Source organism: Oncorhynchus mykiss, chromosome 19, assembly GCF_057628025.1.
Source record: "Oncorhynchus mykiss isolate SJ-2025 chromosome 19, ASM5762802v1, whole genome shotgun sequence".
Lineage (NCBI taxonomy): Eukaryota > Metazoa > Chordata > Actinopteri > Salmoniformes > Salmonidae > Oncorhynchus > Oncorhynchus mykiss.
In genome coordinates this window covers 69,247,275-69,263,464 of record NC_143040.1, presented here as the reverse complement: position 1 = coordinate 69,263,464, position 16,190 = coordinate 69,247,275, and the positions used below count along the sequence as shown (strand labels likewise).

At 51.1% G+C, this 16,190-nt stretch overlaps 1 protein-coding gene across 1 annotated transcript; it reads right to left on the bottom strand.

Moving 5' to 3' along the window:
* Window positions 1–1,067: 1,067 nt before the first annotated feature.
* rp1l1a (rp1 like 1a) lies at window positions 1,068–13,411 on the bottom strand. The gene is made up of 11 exons (XM_090209738.1): window positions 13,118–13,411; window positions 12,135–12,307; window positions 11,372–11,600; window positions 10,418–10,548; window positions 10,167–10,318; window positions 9,254–9,591; window positions 4,088–9,127; window positions 2,917–3,792; window positions 2,621–2,821; window positions 1,652–2,420; window positions 1,068–1,498 (listed from the first exon to the last, which is right to left on the bottom strand). The coding sequence occupies exons 1-11, from the start codon at window positions 13,352–13,354 to the stop codon at window positions 1,068–1,070; spliced, it is 8,577 nt and encodes a 2,858-aa protein (XP_090065864.1). The 5' UTR covers window positions 13,355–13,411.
* Window positions 13,412–16,190: the final 2,779 nt, after the last annotated feature.

Sequence of the window (16,190 nt, the reverse complement as noted above, 5' to 3'; positions counted from 1 at the left end):
CCATAGGACAACAATCAGTCGTATATTGCACAAATCTGGCCTTTATGGAAGAGTGGCAAGAAGAAAGCCATTTCTTAAAGATATCCATAAAAAGTGTTGTTTAAAGTTTGCCACAAGCCACCTGGGAGACACACCAAACATGTGGAAGAAGGTGCTCTGGTCAGATGAAACCAAAATTGAACTTTTTGGCAACAATGCAAAACGTTATGTTTGGGGTAAAAGCAACACAGCTGAACACACCATCCCCACTGTCAAACATGGTGGTGGCAGCATCATGGTTTGGGCCTGCTTTTCTTCAGCAGGGACAGGGAAGATGGTTAAAATTGATGGGAAGATGGATGGAGCCAAATACAGGACCATTCTGGAAGAAAACCTGACAGAGTCTGCAAAAGACCTGAGACTGGGACGGAGATTTGTCTTCCAACAAGACAATGATCCAAAACATAAAGCAAAATCTACAATGGAATGGTTCAAAAATAAACATATCCAGGTGTTAGAATGGCCAAGTCAAAGTCCAGACCTGAATCCAATCGAGAATCTGTGGAAAGAACTGAAAACTGCTGTTCGTAAATGCTCTCCATCCAACCTCACTGAGCTCGAGCTGTTTTGCAAGGAGGAATGGGAAAAAAATTCAGCCTCTCGATGTTCAAAACTGATAGAGACATACCCCAAGCGACTTACAGCTGTAATCGCAGCAAAAGGTGGCGCTACAAAGTATTAACTTAAAAGGGGGCTGAATAATTTTGCACGCCCAATTTTTAATTTTTGATTTTTAAAAAAAGTTTGAGATATCCAATAAATGTCATTCCACTTCATGATTGTGTCCCACTTGTTGATTCTTCACAAAAAAAATACAGTTTTATATCTTTATGTTTGAAGCCTGAAATGTGGCAAAAGGTCGCAAAGTTCAAGGGGGCCCAATACTTTCGCAAGGCACTGTATTCTTAACCTAGAGAGGGGATTATAAAGTGCTTTATGTGACTGTGATGCTTGCAGATCTAGAACGTCCAGTTCTATCTTCTGTGATAGTAATGATCTATGACGTCCAGTTCTATGTCCTTTGAGGGTTACATTTCTAGATCATCTAGTTCTATATCGCTCTCTTTGGGTTTCCTGCGTTTGGCTCTGGCTGGAGATCGGCTCCTCCTCTGGCCTTTTCCCCCAGACCCCTCACCTGCAGATGCCATCTTGTGTCCATCAGAGCCGGTTTCCTTGGTCTCAATGGGTGTTAAAGAGCGCATTGGTGAAACTGTGTTCTCCATAGATCCTGGCTGGGACTCCACAGAGGTTCTGGTCATCTGGCTTATCAGGGGGATTTCTCTGTTTCCTTCTTTCACCTCTTCATTCTCTTCTTCAGGATTCAACTCCTCCACAGCATCCTCCACCCCCACATTGCCCTCTGTGCCTTCCTCAGGAGTCTGTCCCTCTGCTCCCGTCTCTCCCTCCTTCTCTCCACTTGTCTCTCCTGCTGTGTTTTCATTCTCTTCTTCCTCCTCTTCTTCCACCTTGAATTCAGACACCACATTGTTCTCATCTGCCTCCTCTCCTCCATCCTCCTCCTCCTCCTCTCCTCCTGTTTCATCCTCCTCAGCTGTTCCCGCTCCTGTCTCTCCTGTCTCTACTCCCTCCTCCCCCTCCTCCTCCTCCTCACCCGTCTCCTCCCCCTCTCCCGTCTCTTCAACCACCTCATCCCCCTCTGCTGGTCCATCAACAGTGTTTTCATCTCCTCCCGCTTGATCCTCCTGCACTGCTTCAGCGTCCCCTGCTCCTTCCTCCTCCCCTTCTACTAACTCCTCCCCCTCTCCAGTCTCCTCCACGTCCACGCCATCTTCTCCTGAAATTTCACCTCCCATCTCTCCTTCCTCCTCCTCCTCATCCTCTGTTCCCTCCACCACTCCATCCTCCTGTTCTTCAGTCTCTATCTCCTCAGCTATCTCCTCATCTACTTCCCCCATCACAGACTCAGCTCCATCACTCTCCTGTACTTCCTCCTCTCCCTCAGTCACTCCTTCCTCTTCCTCCTCAGGGATAGCTTCCTCTATGACAACAGTTGGTATAATATCCTCCTTGGTCTCCTCCTCTTCCTCGTCTTTGTGTACCACCTCTGGATTCACACCCTCCTCTTCCTCTTTCTTCTCCTCCAATTCCAGGCGATCATTGTTCAACCCCTCCGTGGGGCTAGAGGGCGCAAGAGGCTTTGGGTCTTTCTTCATCAGCAGGATCTTCCGCAGATCAAACGCCATCATCACCGGCGCTGTGGCGACCACAGCTTCCATTTTGATTTGTTGGACGTCTGCCTTCTTCCGTATGCAGGTGTCGCAGGGACAGTACTCATCCTCGCCCTCGCTGCGCTGGTCACTAACATCCGCCCCCGAACCCTGCTCCCCGTCACTCTTGTTCACTGACTGAACCTTCATGACCTTCAAAGCACAGTCAAACTTTATTACGAATGTATGCAAAACATAACAATACACTTTACAATAAATTAGGAATTCAAATATATTATGTAATAAAGTCTTACTTAAAAGTGTTTTTAAAAAGCTGTTAAACTAAAATAGTGACTTTGTTACTGAGTGACTTTAAAGGTAATTTAGAAACCTCAGGTGTTAGCCCCTCCCACCTTTAGCCTCCGCCTCCTCTGGTCTGTAACGGTTGAATCGCGGGACAGGATAGGGGGGCGAGGCACGCCCCCCCGCCCTGCACGCCCCCGGATCTTCCTCAGCTCACGATCAATGCTCGTCTGGATCCTCTTCTTCACCTCGTCTCTCAGCTCAGTGATCATAGTGTCCAACATCACATTGTTGTCTAGGTCCCAACGCACCTTCACAAACACAACAGTATTATCAAGATTATTCATTAAAAAAATGATTGTGATGAATATGAGGATGATGATGATTCATGTTGTTGTATCAGTACCTTGAACTCAGCCATGGCGTCGACATAGTGGGTCATAAACTGTTTCTCCAGCTTCTTCAGCAGGTTGAGAACCCAGACCGGGTCAGGGTCCTGGGAGACACGCTTGGTGAGCAGGGCTCGCTGGACTGACGGAGGTGTCCCTGAGCTAGGGGTGTCCTCCGGGGTGTCTCTCTCTATGTCAGTGGGGGACTTATAGGCCGTGCTGTTTGAAGAGGATGGGCTTTTTGGGGCTTTGAGGCTCTCAGGAGTCTGCATCATCTCACCTCTCCCTGCGGGCGACTCTGAGATCGCCTCATCCTCCCCTGGACTGCTCTGTACTCGGCTGGCGATGTCTGGGGTGGCCGTGTCTGAAAGCAGCTCTGCTGATGCACCTTCCTCCCCCTCTCCTCCTGTCTCTGTCTCTCCCTCTCCTCCTTCTGTCTCTCCCTCTCCTCCTGTCTCTCCTACTCCTTCCTCCCCCTCTCCTCCCTCTGTCTCTCCCTCTGTCTCTCCCTCTGTCTCTCCTGCCTCCCCCACCCCTTCCTCTGTCTCTCCTGCCTCTTCCTCTCCCTCTGCTATGGGAGTGATGTCACCCGCTGTTTCATCTGGTTTGCCTTTCCCAGAACCCCCCGACCCAGCTGAGCCACTGCTCAGGTCCACACCAGAGTCTTTCAACCTCTCCTTCCCCTCTGCCTCTCCCTCTTTCCCCTTCCCGGGGCTGGGCTTAGACAGCCACAGTGACTCTAGTATATCCATGACCTCTTGGTATCGCTGGTCCCTGTCAGGGCTTGGAGCTGCAGCTGGGAGAGAGGGCGGGTCGATGAGCTGCAGCTGGGCCAGACAGTCCAGCAGACCTTTAGCAGAGGAGCTCAGTCTGCGTCCGTACACAGGACTTATCTGGAGTAAAGGGATAGAATTAGGAATAAATTGTATCAAATGTGTTTGTTTTTTTATCTCCCTGAAAATCATACAAACCATGAATATGACACATTAAAAATATGAAATTAAAGTATGTATGAAGTATGAAGTATATAAGTAAAACTATAAAGTATATAACCCTATGAGAAAAAGATTTGGAAGATTCCTATTTTGGGTTGAAAAGATGTTGAAAATACAATGAAAATACTTTTCAACATCTTGTGCTCACTGGAAAGTAAAAGTATGCAAAGAAAAGTCTAGAAACAGGACATACCTCGGGCAGGGAGCTGCATCGGCCCAGTGTAGGGCTCAGTAGAACCTTCATTACGGCCACAGATGAGTGGCAGCTCCGAGGCAGCTCTGATTCTTTACTGAGGAACAGGTGGCGAGGACGAGAGGAAGTGATGTCATTGGTGGGCGGGGCTGGGTCAGGGCAGAAGCCAGAACACTCTCCCCCCTCTTCTTCTCCCTCCTCCCTCGCTTCTTCTTTTTCTTCCTTCTCTTGCTCCACTGCTACTCCCTCCTCCTCTCCCCTCTCTTCCTCCTCCTCTTTCACTTCCTCCTCTTCCTCTGGGTGTTCTGCAGCCTCCTTCACTTCCTCTTCCTCTTCCTGTTGTCCTGGTTCAGCCGTGTTCTCCTGTTCTTGCTCCTCTTCCTGTTGTCCTGGTTCAGCTGTGTTCTCCTCTTCCTCTTCCTGTTGTCCTGGTTCAGCCATGTTCTCCAGCTCCTCTTCCTGTTGTCCTGGTTCAGCCATGTTCTCCTGCTCCAGCACTGTGGTCTCAACCGGTTCTTGTTTCTCCTCAGTCTCATCTCCTCCATGTCCCTCTGTTTCCCCTCCTTTCTCCACGGCTTCCTCTCCTTCTTCTGTCTCTTCAATTCCCTTGTTCATCTCGTCTTCAGGGCTATCCATACCGCCGTCGGCAGGTATGCCTCTCAGCCAATCACTGACAACGTCGTTGGGCAAGGTGTTAGGCAGACAGAGGGGATCCAGCTCCTCTAACTCTGCCTCTTCCTGTTCGGGTTTCCTGCTCTTCCGACTCTGTCCACTCTTCCCGCTCTCAGTGAGGCTAACCGTTGACCCACCAGCGCTGGAGGGGCGCAAGGCGGCAATGTTCCCCTTGAGCAGGTCAGCAGCTGACAGGAACTGAGAGAGGAGGCTGTCACTGATGCTGGCCGTCTCCAATTGAATGGTGGGACTGGGGGACTGGGGGACAGGGTCTCTCGCTCGCGGTGACTTTGGTCTGGAATTCCTTTCTATCACCGTCTTCACAGAGCGAACGCTGCCTGTGTCACTCTGAGCTTTGACTCTGTGTCCTTGACCTTTCACTTGCAGGAAGTCGGAGGCGCTTGTATTTGGACTCTCCTCTTCATGGGCATTGCTGGCCTTCTCAACTTTCACCTTTGACCCGGTGGAGCGGGCGGAGGAAGCAGACACAGGCCTGGAGTCTCCAGCTGCTTTGGCAGGGCTCTTGGAGCGTACGCTGGACGCTTTCTCCTCTGTGACATCATTTCTGACGTCATCAGCTATATCTGCAGCCTCGCTGGCGGCTTGACTTCGAGACTCCTCATTGGCTGTCTCGGTGGCAGGCGGCGTTCGATTGGTAGGTTTAGCGCTGATCTGCGGTGTTCTGGAGAGGGGTCTGGTGGGGGAGGAATCTGCTTTACCTTTGAGGTTTGTGCTCGTGGCAGATTTCACACGGCCTGTCTCAAGGTCATCTCCTGTAGTGCTGGGGGCGGGGCTAACGCCTCTCTCACCTGTCTCTTTTTTCAGGTGCGGAAACATACTTCTGTTACTTGCATTAGACGTATGAGATGTACTGGACTTAGCGGAGATGTGAGATTTAGCCGACATGGCGCTAGCTGGTCTCTCCTCTGTTTTCTCTCCCTCACGGTCAACCTCTGTTGTTTCAATGGCAGGGACGTCTGCTGTTTTGGGTGTTGGAGAGACCGCTCTAGCACTTCCACTATTACAGGTGGACTTGTGAGACCTGCTGGACTTTGCTGAAACGTTGGATTTAGTCGACATGGCACTCGCTGGTCTCTCTGTCCCCTCTCCCTTCTCGTCTCCTCCGGTGGTCTCAACAACAGGGACATCAGCTGGCGTTTTAGCCCTCTTACTACTGCTGGACCTGGTGGACTTGTCAGAGGTGGTGGATTTAGCCGACATGACGCTAGCTGGTCTCTCCTCAGATTTCTCGTCCTCTTTGTCCCCCTGCTCTTTTTCACCTGTCGTCTCAATAGAGGGAATATCTTGAGCCGCTGGAGAGATCGCTTCAGCACTTCCATTACAGGTGGACCTGTTAGACCTGCGGGTCTTTGCTGAAGCGTTAGATTTAGCTGAAATGGCACTGGCTGCTCTCTCTTTCTCGTCTCCGACCTCGTCTCCTCCTGTTGTTTCAATAACAGGGACATCGGCTGGTTGAGATCTTTGACTCTCAGCCCTCCTGCTGCAGGTAGACTTATGAGACCTACTGGACTTGACTGAAGTACTGGTTTTAGCTGAGATGACGCTCGCCGGTCTCTCCTCTGTGTCTCCAGCAACAATTGTATCGTCAACCGTCTCCTCTCCCCCTGTTGTCGTAATAACAGGGATGTTTTTAGTCCCTGGTGTCTCAGCCCTGACATTCCTACTACAGGTAGACTTGTGGGATCTGCTGGACTTGACTGAAGCACTGGTTTTAGCAGACACGGTGCTCGCTGCTCTCTCTCCCTCCTCATCTACAGCAGAAGCTGGTACCACTGGTGAGTTGGGAGAAGGGGCAAGTTCAGCTGGTGAGTTGGGGGAAGAGGCCCGTTCTGCTTTGCTGCAGGTGGACTTATGAGATCTGCTAGACTTCCCCGTTGTTTCAATAGCCAGGATGTTAGCCCCTTTAAAGACAACCCTCTCTGACGGTTTGGTAGACTTGTGAGATCTGCTAGACTTAACTGAAACGTTCATTTTAGCTGGCGTGGCGCTCGCCGGTCTCTCCTCTGCGTCTCCTGCGGCAGCAGCAGACCCATTCTCATCTCCTTCTGTTGTTTCAATAGCAGGGATGTCTTTGGCGACAGGTGTCTCAGCCCTAGCACTCCTACTACAGGTAGACTTGTGAGACCTGCTAGACCTGACAGAAGCCCTGATTTCACCTGACGCGGCTGCTCTCTGTTCCTCCGTGTCCTCCGCTGGATCATTGACTGGCGTTTCACAAGCGGCTGGCTTTGGAGAGGTAACTTTACGGTTAGACTTATGGGACCTGCTGGACTTTGCTGAGGTACTGGTTTTAGTTGACCTGGCACTCGCTGCTCTCTCCTCGCCCTCCTCATCTAGACCAGGTTCAGTTTCTGGCGCCTCTGAATAGGGGGAAGGGGCCTGTTCTGCTTTGCTGTAGGTGGACTTACGGGACCTGCTGGACTTTACTGAGAGGTTAGATTTAGCTGACATGGCGCTCTCTGCCCTCTCCTCTGTTTTCTCGCCCTCTTCTGCCTCTTCACCGGTTGTCTCAATATCAGGGACTTCGGGTGTGTCAGAGCTGACAGAAGCAGCCCTAGACTTATGACATCTGCTGGACTTTGCTGAAACACAGGTTTTATCTGACATCACACTGGCTACTCTGTCCTCTGTCTCTGCTGCTCCTGTATCCTCAGCAGCTTCTGGTTCTGATCTGGGAGATGCTGCCCTCTCTGAAACTTTTGTGGACACATCTGTTTTGCTACAGGTGGACTTATGAGACCTGCTAGACTTGGCTGAGAGGTTTGAATTAGTTGACATGGCACTTGCTGGTCTCTCCTCTCCCACCTCGTCAGTAGCTGTTGCCTCTGGTAATGTGGGGGAAGGCGCCCGTTCAGATTTGCTGCCATAGGACTTTTGGGACCTGTTGGACTTTACTGAGAGGTTACATTTAGCTGACATGGCGCTTGATGGTCTCTGCTCTCTTCTGTCTTCCACTTCTCCCTCTTCCTCCATCTCTTCCTTCATCTCTTCCTCCATCTCTTCCTCCATGTCTGCAAGGGATTCTGAAGCCTTAGACTTATGGGAGGTTCTGGAGTTCCTGCCCTTGACTGAAGAGAAAGATTTAGCTGAGAGGACACTAGCTGCTCTCTCCTCTTTCTCCCCCTCTTCTCTCTTCTCGCCAACCTCCACCTCTTCCTCCTTCCCTGTATCCTCTCCCTCCTCGGGAAGAGACAGGTGTGACATTCTGCTGGCTGCTCGGCCCTCTTGGTAGTAGTGGGTACAGTTGGACCTGTTGGTCTTCTGAGAAAAACCGGACTCATCTGAGCCACCCGAGAGTCCGCTCCCTGACCTCTCCTCTTCACATTTAGATCGCTGTGACCTCTGTGAAGGGCAGGATGCAGGGCTGGACCTATGGTCACACCCGCTACAGTGAGAACACACAATGGACCCCATAGACCCCAATGACCCACCCGATCCCCCGGAGAGACCGGTGTGAGTGGACATTACGCTGACTGCCCTCTCCTCCTCCTCCTCATCATCTTCATCATCTCCCTCCTCTGAAGCCACAGGGGTTGTGATTCTATTGAAAGATCTGTGGGAGGCTTGGCTGTCCGCCCTCTCCTGGTGGGCCTGAGGGGTGACTTCTCCACCACGGCAGGAACAGGAGTGACAAGAGCGCCGGGAGGAGGCTCTGCTAGCCCTCTCCTCACCCATGTCACACCTTTCCTCTTCCCCCTCTCCCCTCACCTCTCGCTGTGGGGTAGGGGCAGGGGTGTGGTTCCTGCTCCTGGAGTAATTGGACGAGTGGCTGGGAGGTCGCGAAGTCAAAGGGAGCGGTTGTGGGGGGTCGTTGCTATGGCAGCAGCGTGAGGCGCTGGGAGGGAGGGCATCCACATCTTCCTGAAGCGCTTGGAGTATGCGGGGGGAGCTAGACGGAGGACGCTCCTCCCCCTGGTTGTCTGGGGCACTCAGATTGAGTTCGCTGCGGCTGCAGCTGCGGCTGACTGTACACACCTCCACCATTCCTCCGTCCCTCTCCACCTCCACCCGACGTTGTACCTCTTCCCTGACGCAGCACTCCTGGACAACCCTTCCGGGCTCCGAGCCCTCCTTGTGGGTGGCCCGTCTCCTCAGCACCCTGCTGGAGCGGCAGGAGGAGGAGGAGCTAGAAGAGTGGGTGTGTCTAACCCTGGAATGGGAGTGCTTAGAGGTCTGGATGTGGGCGGGGTTTTCCCAGAGGTCATACTCCGGGTCGGGTCTCTGGTAGCAGCAGGCACAGCGGGGCTGTGGCTCCTTCAGGGAGCGCTGTGGAGGCTTGGGTGCGTAGTCGGCAGCTTCAGCAACACAAAAAGCGTAGTCAGGGTCCGAGCAGCTTTCCGATTGGCCCTGCTTCCCGGAAACAGAATGAGAACAATAGATTTTATTTGTAAAGCACCTTAATGAAACGAATAAAAACATATAAAAAAAACGGAAGTAATATAAAACAAGTCAAAAAGGCATATCAGAGTGAACCTGTAGGTAGCAGGGCGGGGCTTCCCTGAGCGGACAGCAGTCATTGGTCAGAGAGTCAGAGGGAGACTTCTTAATCTCCGTGGACCACTGGAGCGTCTCGTCGTTGTGGAGATTGAACCGCACCCTCATCTCCACAGACAGGCTGCCGTCTTTGTTCACCAGTACCCGCTTCTCTATGTCATCGTTCAGCACCGCCTCCCTGCCGCTGTGGGAGTGGGGACAAGTGCTGAGGCCGTTAGCGCAGGACTTCTCAGAGGACAGAGAGAAACGGGTGGAGCGGTTGGAAGAGTCTAAGCGAGGATGGATGATGCTCTTCTTAGTCTCCAGACCAAAGTTCACTACCAGGAAAGAAAGAAAGAAAGAGAGTGGGAGGGAAAGAGAGAAAGAAAGAGAGAAAGAAAGAAAGAGAGAAAGAAAGAAAGAAAGAAAGAAAGAAAGAAAGAAAGAAAGAGAGAGGGAAAGAAAGAGAGAAATAAAGAAAGAAAGAAAGAGAGAGGGAAAGAAAGAGAGAAATAAAGAAAGAGGGAAATAGAGAGAAAGAAAGAAAGAGAGGGAGGGAAAGAAAGAGAGAAAGAAAGAAAGAGAGAAAGAAAGAAAGAGAGAGAGAGAGAAAGAAAGAAAGAAAGAAAGAGAGAAAGAAACAGAGAGCGAGGGAAAGAGAGAAAGAAAGAGAGAAAGAGAGAGAGAGAGAGAGGGAAAGAGAGAAAGAGAGAAAGAGAGAGAGAGAGAGAGAGGGAAAGAGAGAAAGAGAGAAAGAGAGAAAGAAAGAGAGAAAGAAAGAGAGAAGGAAATAGAGAGAGATGTATGTGGAAAAAAAATGAAAGGAAACAAAACAGAGAGGAAATATTAGTATTTCTGGATATTCAACAGTAACACTTCACTACCACTCACAGACAAACACATCATGACCTACCGTTCTTCTTGTTGTCGTGTCCCTCGCTGCAGACACTAGACCGTGACCCTTTTCCATTACCAGGTGAGAGGGCTCCGTTACCAGGTGAGCGGGCTCCAGTACCAGGTGAGCGGGCTCCAGTACCCGGGGAGCGGGCCCCGTTTCCAGTCGACCTTGGTCAATCAATCAATAAACCAATCAATCAAAATGGAGTAAAATAGAATAGAAAGTAAAGATATTCAAATAGTACAGCAGTTTTTCTATAAACTAACCGCGTCCCCAGTCCAGGAAGTTTCTCCTCAGAGCTCTTGGTTACGTACTCCAGAAGTAGAGGTCTGAAGGGCTCTCGACCCACACACACCAACACACCTGGACACGTCATCAGGCTCTGTGCACTGTCAATCTACACTCGCACACACACACGCACGTGCACACACACGTAAGTGCGTATAAACTTTAACACACCTGGGAACGTCAGGCTCTGTACAGTACACACACACACGTGCGCGCGCGTCCCCAACACACCACACACTCCCACCCCCCCCAAGACGCAACACACTCCCCCCCCCCCCAAGACGCCACACACTCCCACCCCCCCTCCCCAAGACACCACACACTCCCATCCCCCCCCACAAGACGCCACACACTCCCATACCCCCTCCACAAGACACCACACACACCCACCCCCCCAAGATACCACACACTCTACCCTCCCCAGCCTTACCTCCCTTTCCCCCCCTCCCCAAACACTCCCACCCCCCCCCTCCCCAAAGACACTCCCATCCCCCCAGCCATACCTCCCTCCTCCTCCTCCCTCTTCCCCCCTCCCTCCTCCCTCTTCACCCCTCCCTCCTCCCCCCTCCCTCCTCCCACCTCCCCCCTCCCTCCTCCCCCCTCCCTCCTCCCACCTCCCCCCTCCCTCCCTCCTCCCACCTCCCCCCTCCCTCCTCCCCCCTCCCTCCTCCCACCTCCCCCCTCCCTCCTCCCCCCTCCTCCTCCCTCCTCCCTCCTCCCCCTCCCTCCTCCCTCCTCCCCCCCTCCTCCTCCCTCCTCCCCCCTCTTCCCTCCCCCCTCCTCCCCCCTCTTCCCTCCCCCCTCCTCCTCCCTCTTCCCCCCTCCCTCCTCCCCCTCCCTCCTCCTCCCTCCTCCCCCCTCTTCCCTCCCCCCTCCTCCTCCCTCTTCCCCCCTCCCTCCTCCCCCTCCCTCCTCCCTCCTCCCAGATGTACCTTGCGTCCCTCCAGTGTGTATAATTTCCTGACGTGACACTGCATCAGTTCCGAGATGTCTTCCAGAAACACTCGGAGGCTTCGGGTCGAGCGGCGGCTCAGAATCACACTCCTCCTCACCGCAGGGTCGCTGTTTCTGACCAATAGGATGCGCCGCTGCCGTGTAGGGGTGTGGCTTGGAGCAGTGGGAGGGCAAGGGTCTTCAGCTGGTCGCTGTGGCACTCGGCGGCTGTAGTGGGACACACACACACACCGTGAACACGCACACACCGTGAACACACACACACCGTACACCAGTGGAGGCTCCTCAGAGGAGGAAGGCGAAGACCATCTTCCTCAGTGAATTTCATCAAAAAACAGTGAAACATTTAAAAACGTTTGTTATAAAGGTCAACAGCCACCGCCTGTCAGCTTGATTACTCAACATTTTTCTCTCCAATCCGTGTGCACCTTACAGTGTAAACTTTCATTGATAGGCTTGGTTGTAGCAACCTCATGATGGGTACAGGGACAATTAGAGTATCATGTAGTAAGTATCCTAAACCCATCGATGTTACATTGAGCTGGATGAAATGGAATATGAATGGCAGTCATCCAATATGCTGTAATAGAAATAAGGCCCATGCTCATTAAAAAAAATGATAATCGTCCTCCTCACCTCGTCATCATCTCAAACGTCCCCTGAACGTCACTGCCACATGATAAACAACATACATCATATTCACACCGTTATATACACACAGATACTCGTACAAACGCTCACCTGGGGTGGTGCCAGAGGGCGGGGCGTTTGCCAGCCAGCTCCATGTTGATTGGTTTAGCCTGCCGCCTGTCAGAGCAGAGGTAGCACCCCCCATCCTCCAGCTGCTCTAGATGTTTAATACTGTGGGTTCCTCTGGGGGTGGTGACAGTGCGTACCCCAAAAGGCAAGGGCACCTACACACAGATACACGTTTAGGTTCAGAAACACGTCAGAGGTTTAATGTGTGTGTGTGTACTGTGTGTGTGTGTGTAGTGTAGTGTGTGTGTGTGTACTGTGTGTGTAGTGTAGTGTGTGTGTGTACTGTGTGTGTGTAGTGTAGTGTAGTGTGTGTGTGTAGTATAGTGTGTGTGGTGTACTGTGTGTGTGTGGTGTACTGTGTGTGTGTGTACTGTGCATACTGTGTGTATTGTATGTGTACTGTGTGTACTGTGTGTGTGTACTGTGTGTATTGTGTGTGTGTGTACTGTGTGTACTGTGTGTGTGTGTACTGTGTGTACCGTGTGTGTGTGTACTGTGTGTATTGTGTGTGTGTACTGTGTGTATTGTGTGTGTGTGTACTGTGTGTATTGTGTGTGTGTGTGTACTGTGTGTACTGTGTGTATTGTGTGTGTGTACTGTGTGTACTGTGTGTGTGTACTGTGTGTACTGTGTGTATTGTGTGTACTGTGTGTATTGTGTGTGTGTGTGTGTGTACTGTGTGTACTGTGTGTATTGTGTGTGTGTGTACTGTGTGTATTGTGTGTGTACTGTGTGTATTGTGTGTGTGTGTACTGTGTGAACTGTGTGTATTGTGTGTACTGCGTGTACTGTGTGTACTGTGTGTATTGTGTGTATTGTGTACTGTGTGTACTGTGTGTATTGTGTGTACTGTGTGTATTGTATGTGTGTGTACTGTGTGTACTGTGTTTATTGTGTGTACTGTGTGTACTGTGTGTGTACTAAGTGTACTGTGTGTGTACTCTGTGTATTGTGTACGTTCTGACCTTCTGCGACAGGTCGTCCAGCAGTGCGTCAAAGCATTTGAAGCTGCGTTTGTGGACGGCCATCCTCACACCAGCAAACTTATCGTCGCCTCTCTTGTAGAAGGTGATTCGCTTAGCTGGTGGCGCGGCGATCACATGGGAGAGGTGAGAGGCGGAGGGTGGAAGCAGGGGGAGGGGGGAGCCATCTTCAAACTGGGGCCCATGGGGGTCCCACAAACCTGCTGGAGCCGACTGCATGCTGCCCTCTCACATACACCTAGAGAGAAAACACACACACACACACACACACACACACACACACACACACACACACACACACACACACACACACACACACACACACACACACACACACACACACACACACACACACACACACACACACACACACACACACGCCTGGGAATGAAAATCAGCAACCACCCAAATCCTGGATGTAGATAAGCTGTCCAGAGCACCTGACACAGATCACCTGACACAGAGCACCTGACACAGAGCACCTGACACAGAGCACCTGACACAGAGCACCTGACACAGAGCACCTGACACAGAGTAGCTATCCAGAGTAGATAACCTATACACATGACTGTGACTGGCTATGGATATGACTGAATGTATTCATGGTATAGACTGCCCATATCACTTAATGTTTGGGCGTAGCCCTTGGCCACCAATAGAGGACGACAATGGAAACAAGTCTCTTGACTTTTGAGTGTATCCTCTGCAATTTTTTGTATGTATCTGTTGCCTGGTGTGACATTTTTATATCTTAAAATTTTACAAATAAAATATTTTGCCACCAGATGATTGTTAATTAGTCTGAGACTGGCCAATAGTTTAACACTTTAGAACTTATTGATGCATCACGACGGTACCAAACTCTCTATTTAAGCTCTGAGGAACACAGACTCCTATAAAACATGAAAGGAACACAGAATCCTATAAAACATGAAAGGAACACAGAATCCTATAAAACATGAAAGGAACACAGAATCCTATAAAACATGAAAGGATCACAGAATCCTATAAAACATGGAAGGAACACAGAATCCTATAAAACATGGAAGGAACACAGAATCCTATAAAACATGAAAGGATCACAGAATCCTATAAAACATGGAAGGAACACAGAATCCTATAAAACATGAAAGGATCACAGAAACAGGCGTGTATCATGGCTGAAGGTAACAAGGTAAAGAGGTAGGACAACCCAGGCAGGCTATGTTTAAAGAAGTGTCTCTGTTGGTCGGACAATCCTATTTGGGACAGACTGTAAACAGGTAGCAGCACATGCTGAGATCAGCCCTACCTGCCCATAGCACATTACATAAAGCCTATTTACACAGGTCAAGCACTGGCACGCACACACACACTCACACACACACTCACACGCACACACACACGCACACACACACTCACACGCACGCCCACACACACTCACACACACGCACACACACACTCACACACGCACACACACACACGCACACACACACGCCCACACACACAAAATGTACTCTGTAACACAATATTTGCTACAAAATAATTCAAATAGGCCTATAACATTATAATGTTTCCAAATAGTTCCAAAATGAGCAGTACGTTAATTACCATAGTTTATGTTGTAGGAAACTATGGTAATTACCAATAATTGAAAAATGTCATCTATTTTCAATCAATTTACAATAAACTGAAAAAGCTATGAATTGAAAATGTTTTTCAGATTTTTTTTTCCATTTTAGATTGAAATCACTTCCTGATTTGACTGTCTTCAATTAGAATTGACCCCAACCCTGGTAAGTACATGACGATTTGCAACCATTGATTGAGACTAATGCATTGAGATTAAACTAGCTACAGGCTGGCCAGACCGTCTGGTAGAACAGGTGGTTGAATGTGTTGGAGCACGGGGCTGGCACTAACAGGTGGTTGGAGCATGGCACCACCAGGTGGTTGAGTGTGTTGGAGCACGGGGCTGGTACCACCAGGTGGTTGAGTGGGTTGGAGCATGATGCTGGCAGCACCAGGTGGTTGAGTGGGTTGGAGCACGATGCTGGCACCACCAGGTATTTGAGTGGGTTGGAGCATGATGCTGGCACCACCAGGTGGTTGAGTGGGTTGGAGCATGATGCTGGCACCACCAGGTAGTTGAGTGGGTTGGAGCATGATGCTGGCACCACCAGGTAGTTGAGTGGGTTGGAGCATGATGCTGGCACCACCAGGTGGTTGAGTGGGTTGGAGCACGGGGCTGGCACCACCAGGTGGTTGAGTGGGTTGGAGCATGATGCTGGCACCACCAGGTGGTTGAGTGGGTTGGAGCATGAAGCTGGCACCACCAGGTGGTTGAGTGGGTTGGAGCATGATGCTGGCACCACCAGGTGGTTGAGTGGGTTGGAGCACGGGGCTGGCACCACCAGGTGGTTGAGTGGGTTGGAGCATGATGCTGGCACCACCAGGTGGTTGAGTGGGTTGGAGCATGATGCTGGCACCACCAGGTGGTTGAGTGGGTTGGAGCACGGGGCTGGCACCACCAGGTGGTTGAGTGGGTTGGAGCATGATGCTGGCACCACCGGGTGGTTGAGTGGGTTGGAGCATGATTCTGGCACCACCAGGTGGTTGAGTGGGTTGGAGCATGATGCTGGAACCACCAGGTGGTTGAGTGGGTTGGAGCATGATGCTGGCACCACCAGGTGGTTGAGTGGGTTGGAGCATGATGCTGGCACCACCAGGTGGTTGAGTGGGTTGGAGCACGGGGCTGGCACCACGAGGTGGTTGAGTGGGTTGGAGCATGATGCTGGCACCACCGGGTGGTTGAGTGGGTTGGAGCATGATTCTGGCACCACCAGGTGGTTGAGTGGGTTGGAGCATGATGCTGGAACCACCAGGTGGTTGAGTGGGTTGGAGCATGATGCTGGCACCACCAGGTGGTTGAGTGGGTTGGAGCATGATGCTGGCACCACCAGGTGGTTGAGTGGGTTGGAGCACAGGGCTGGCACCACCAGGTGGTTGAGTGGGTTGGAGCATGATGCTGGCACCACCAGGTGGTTGAGTGGGTTGGAGCATGATTCTGGCACCA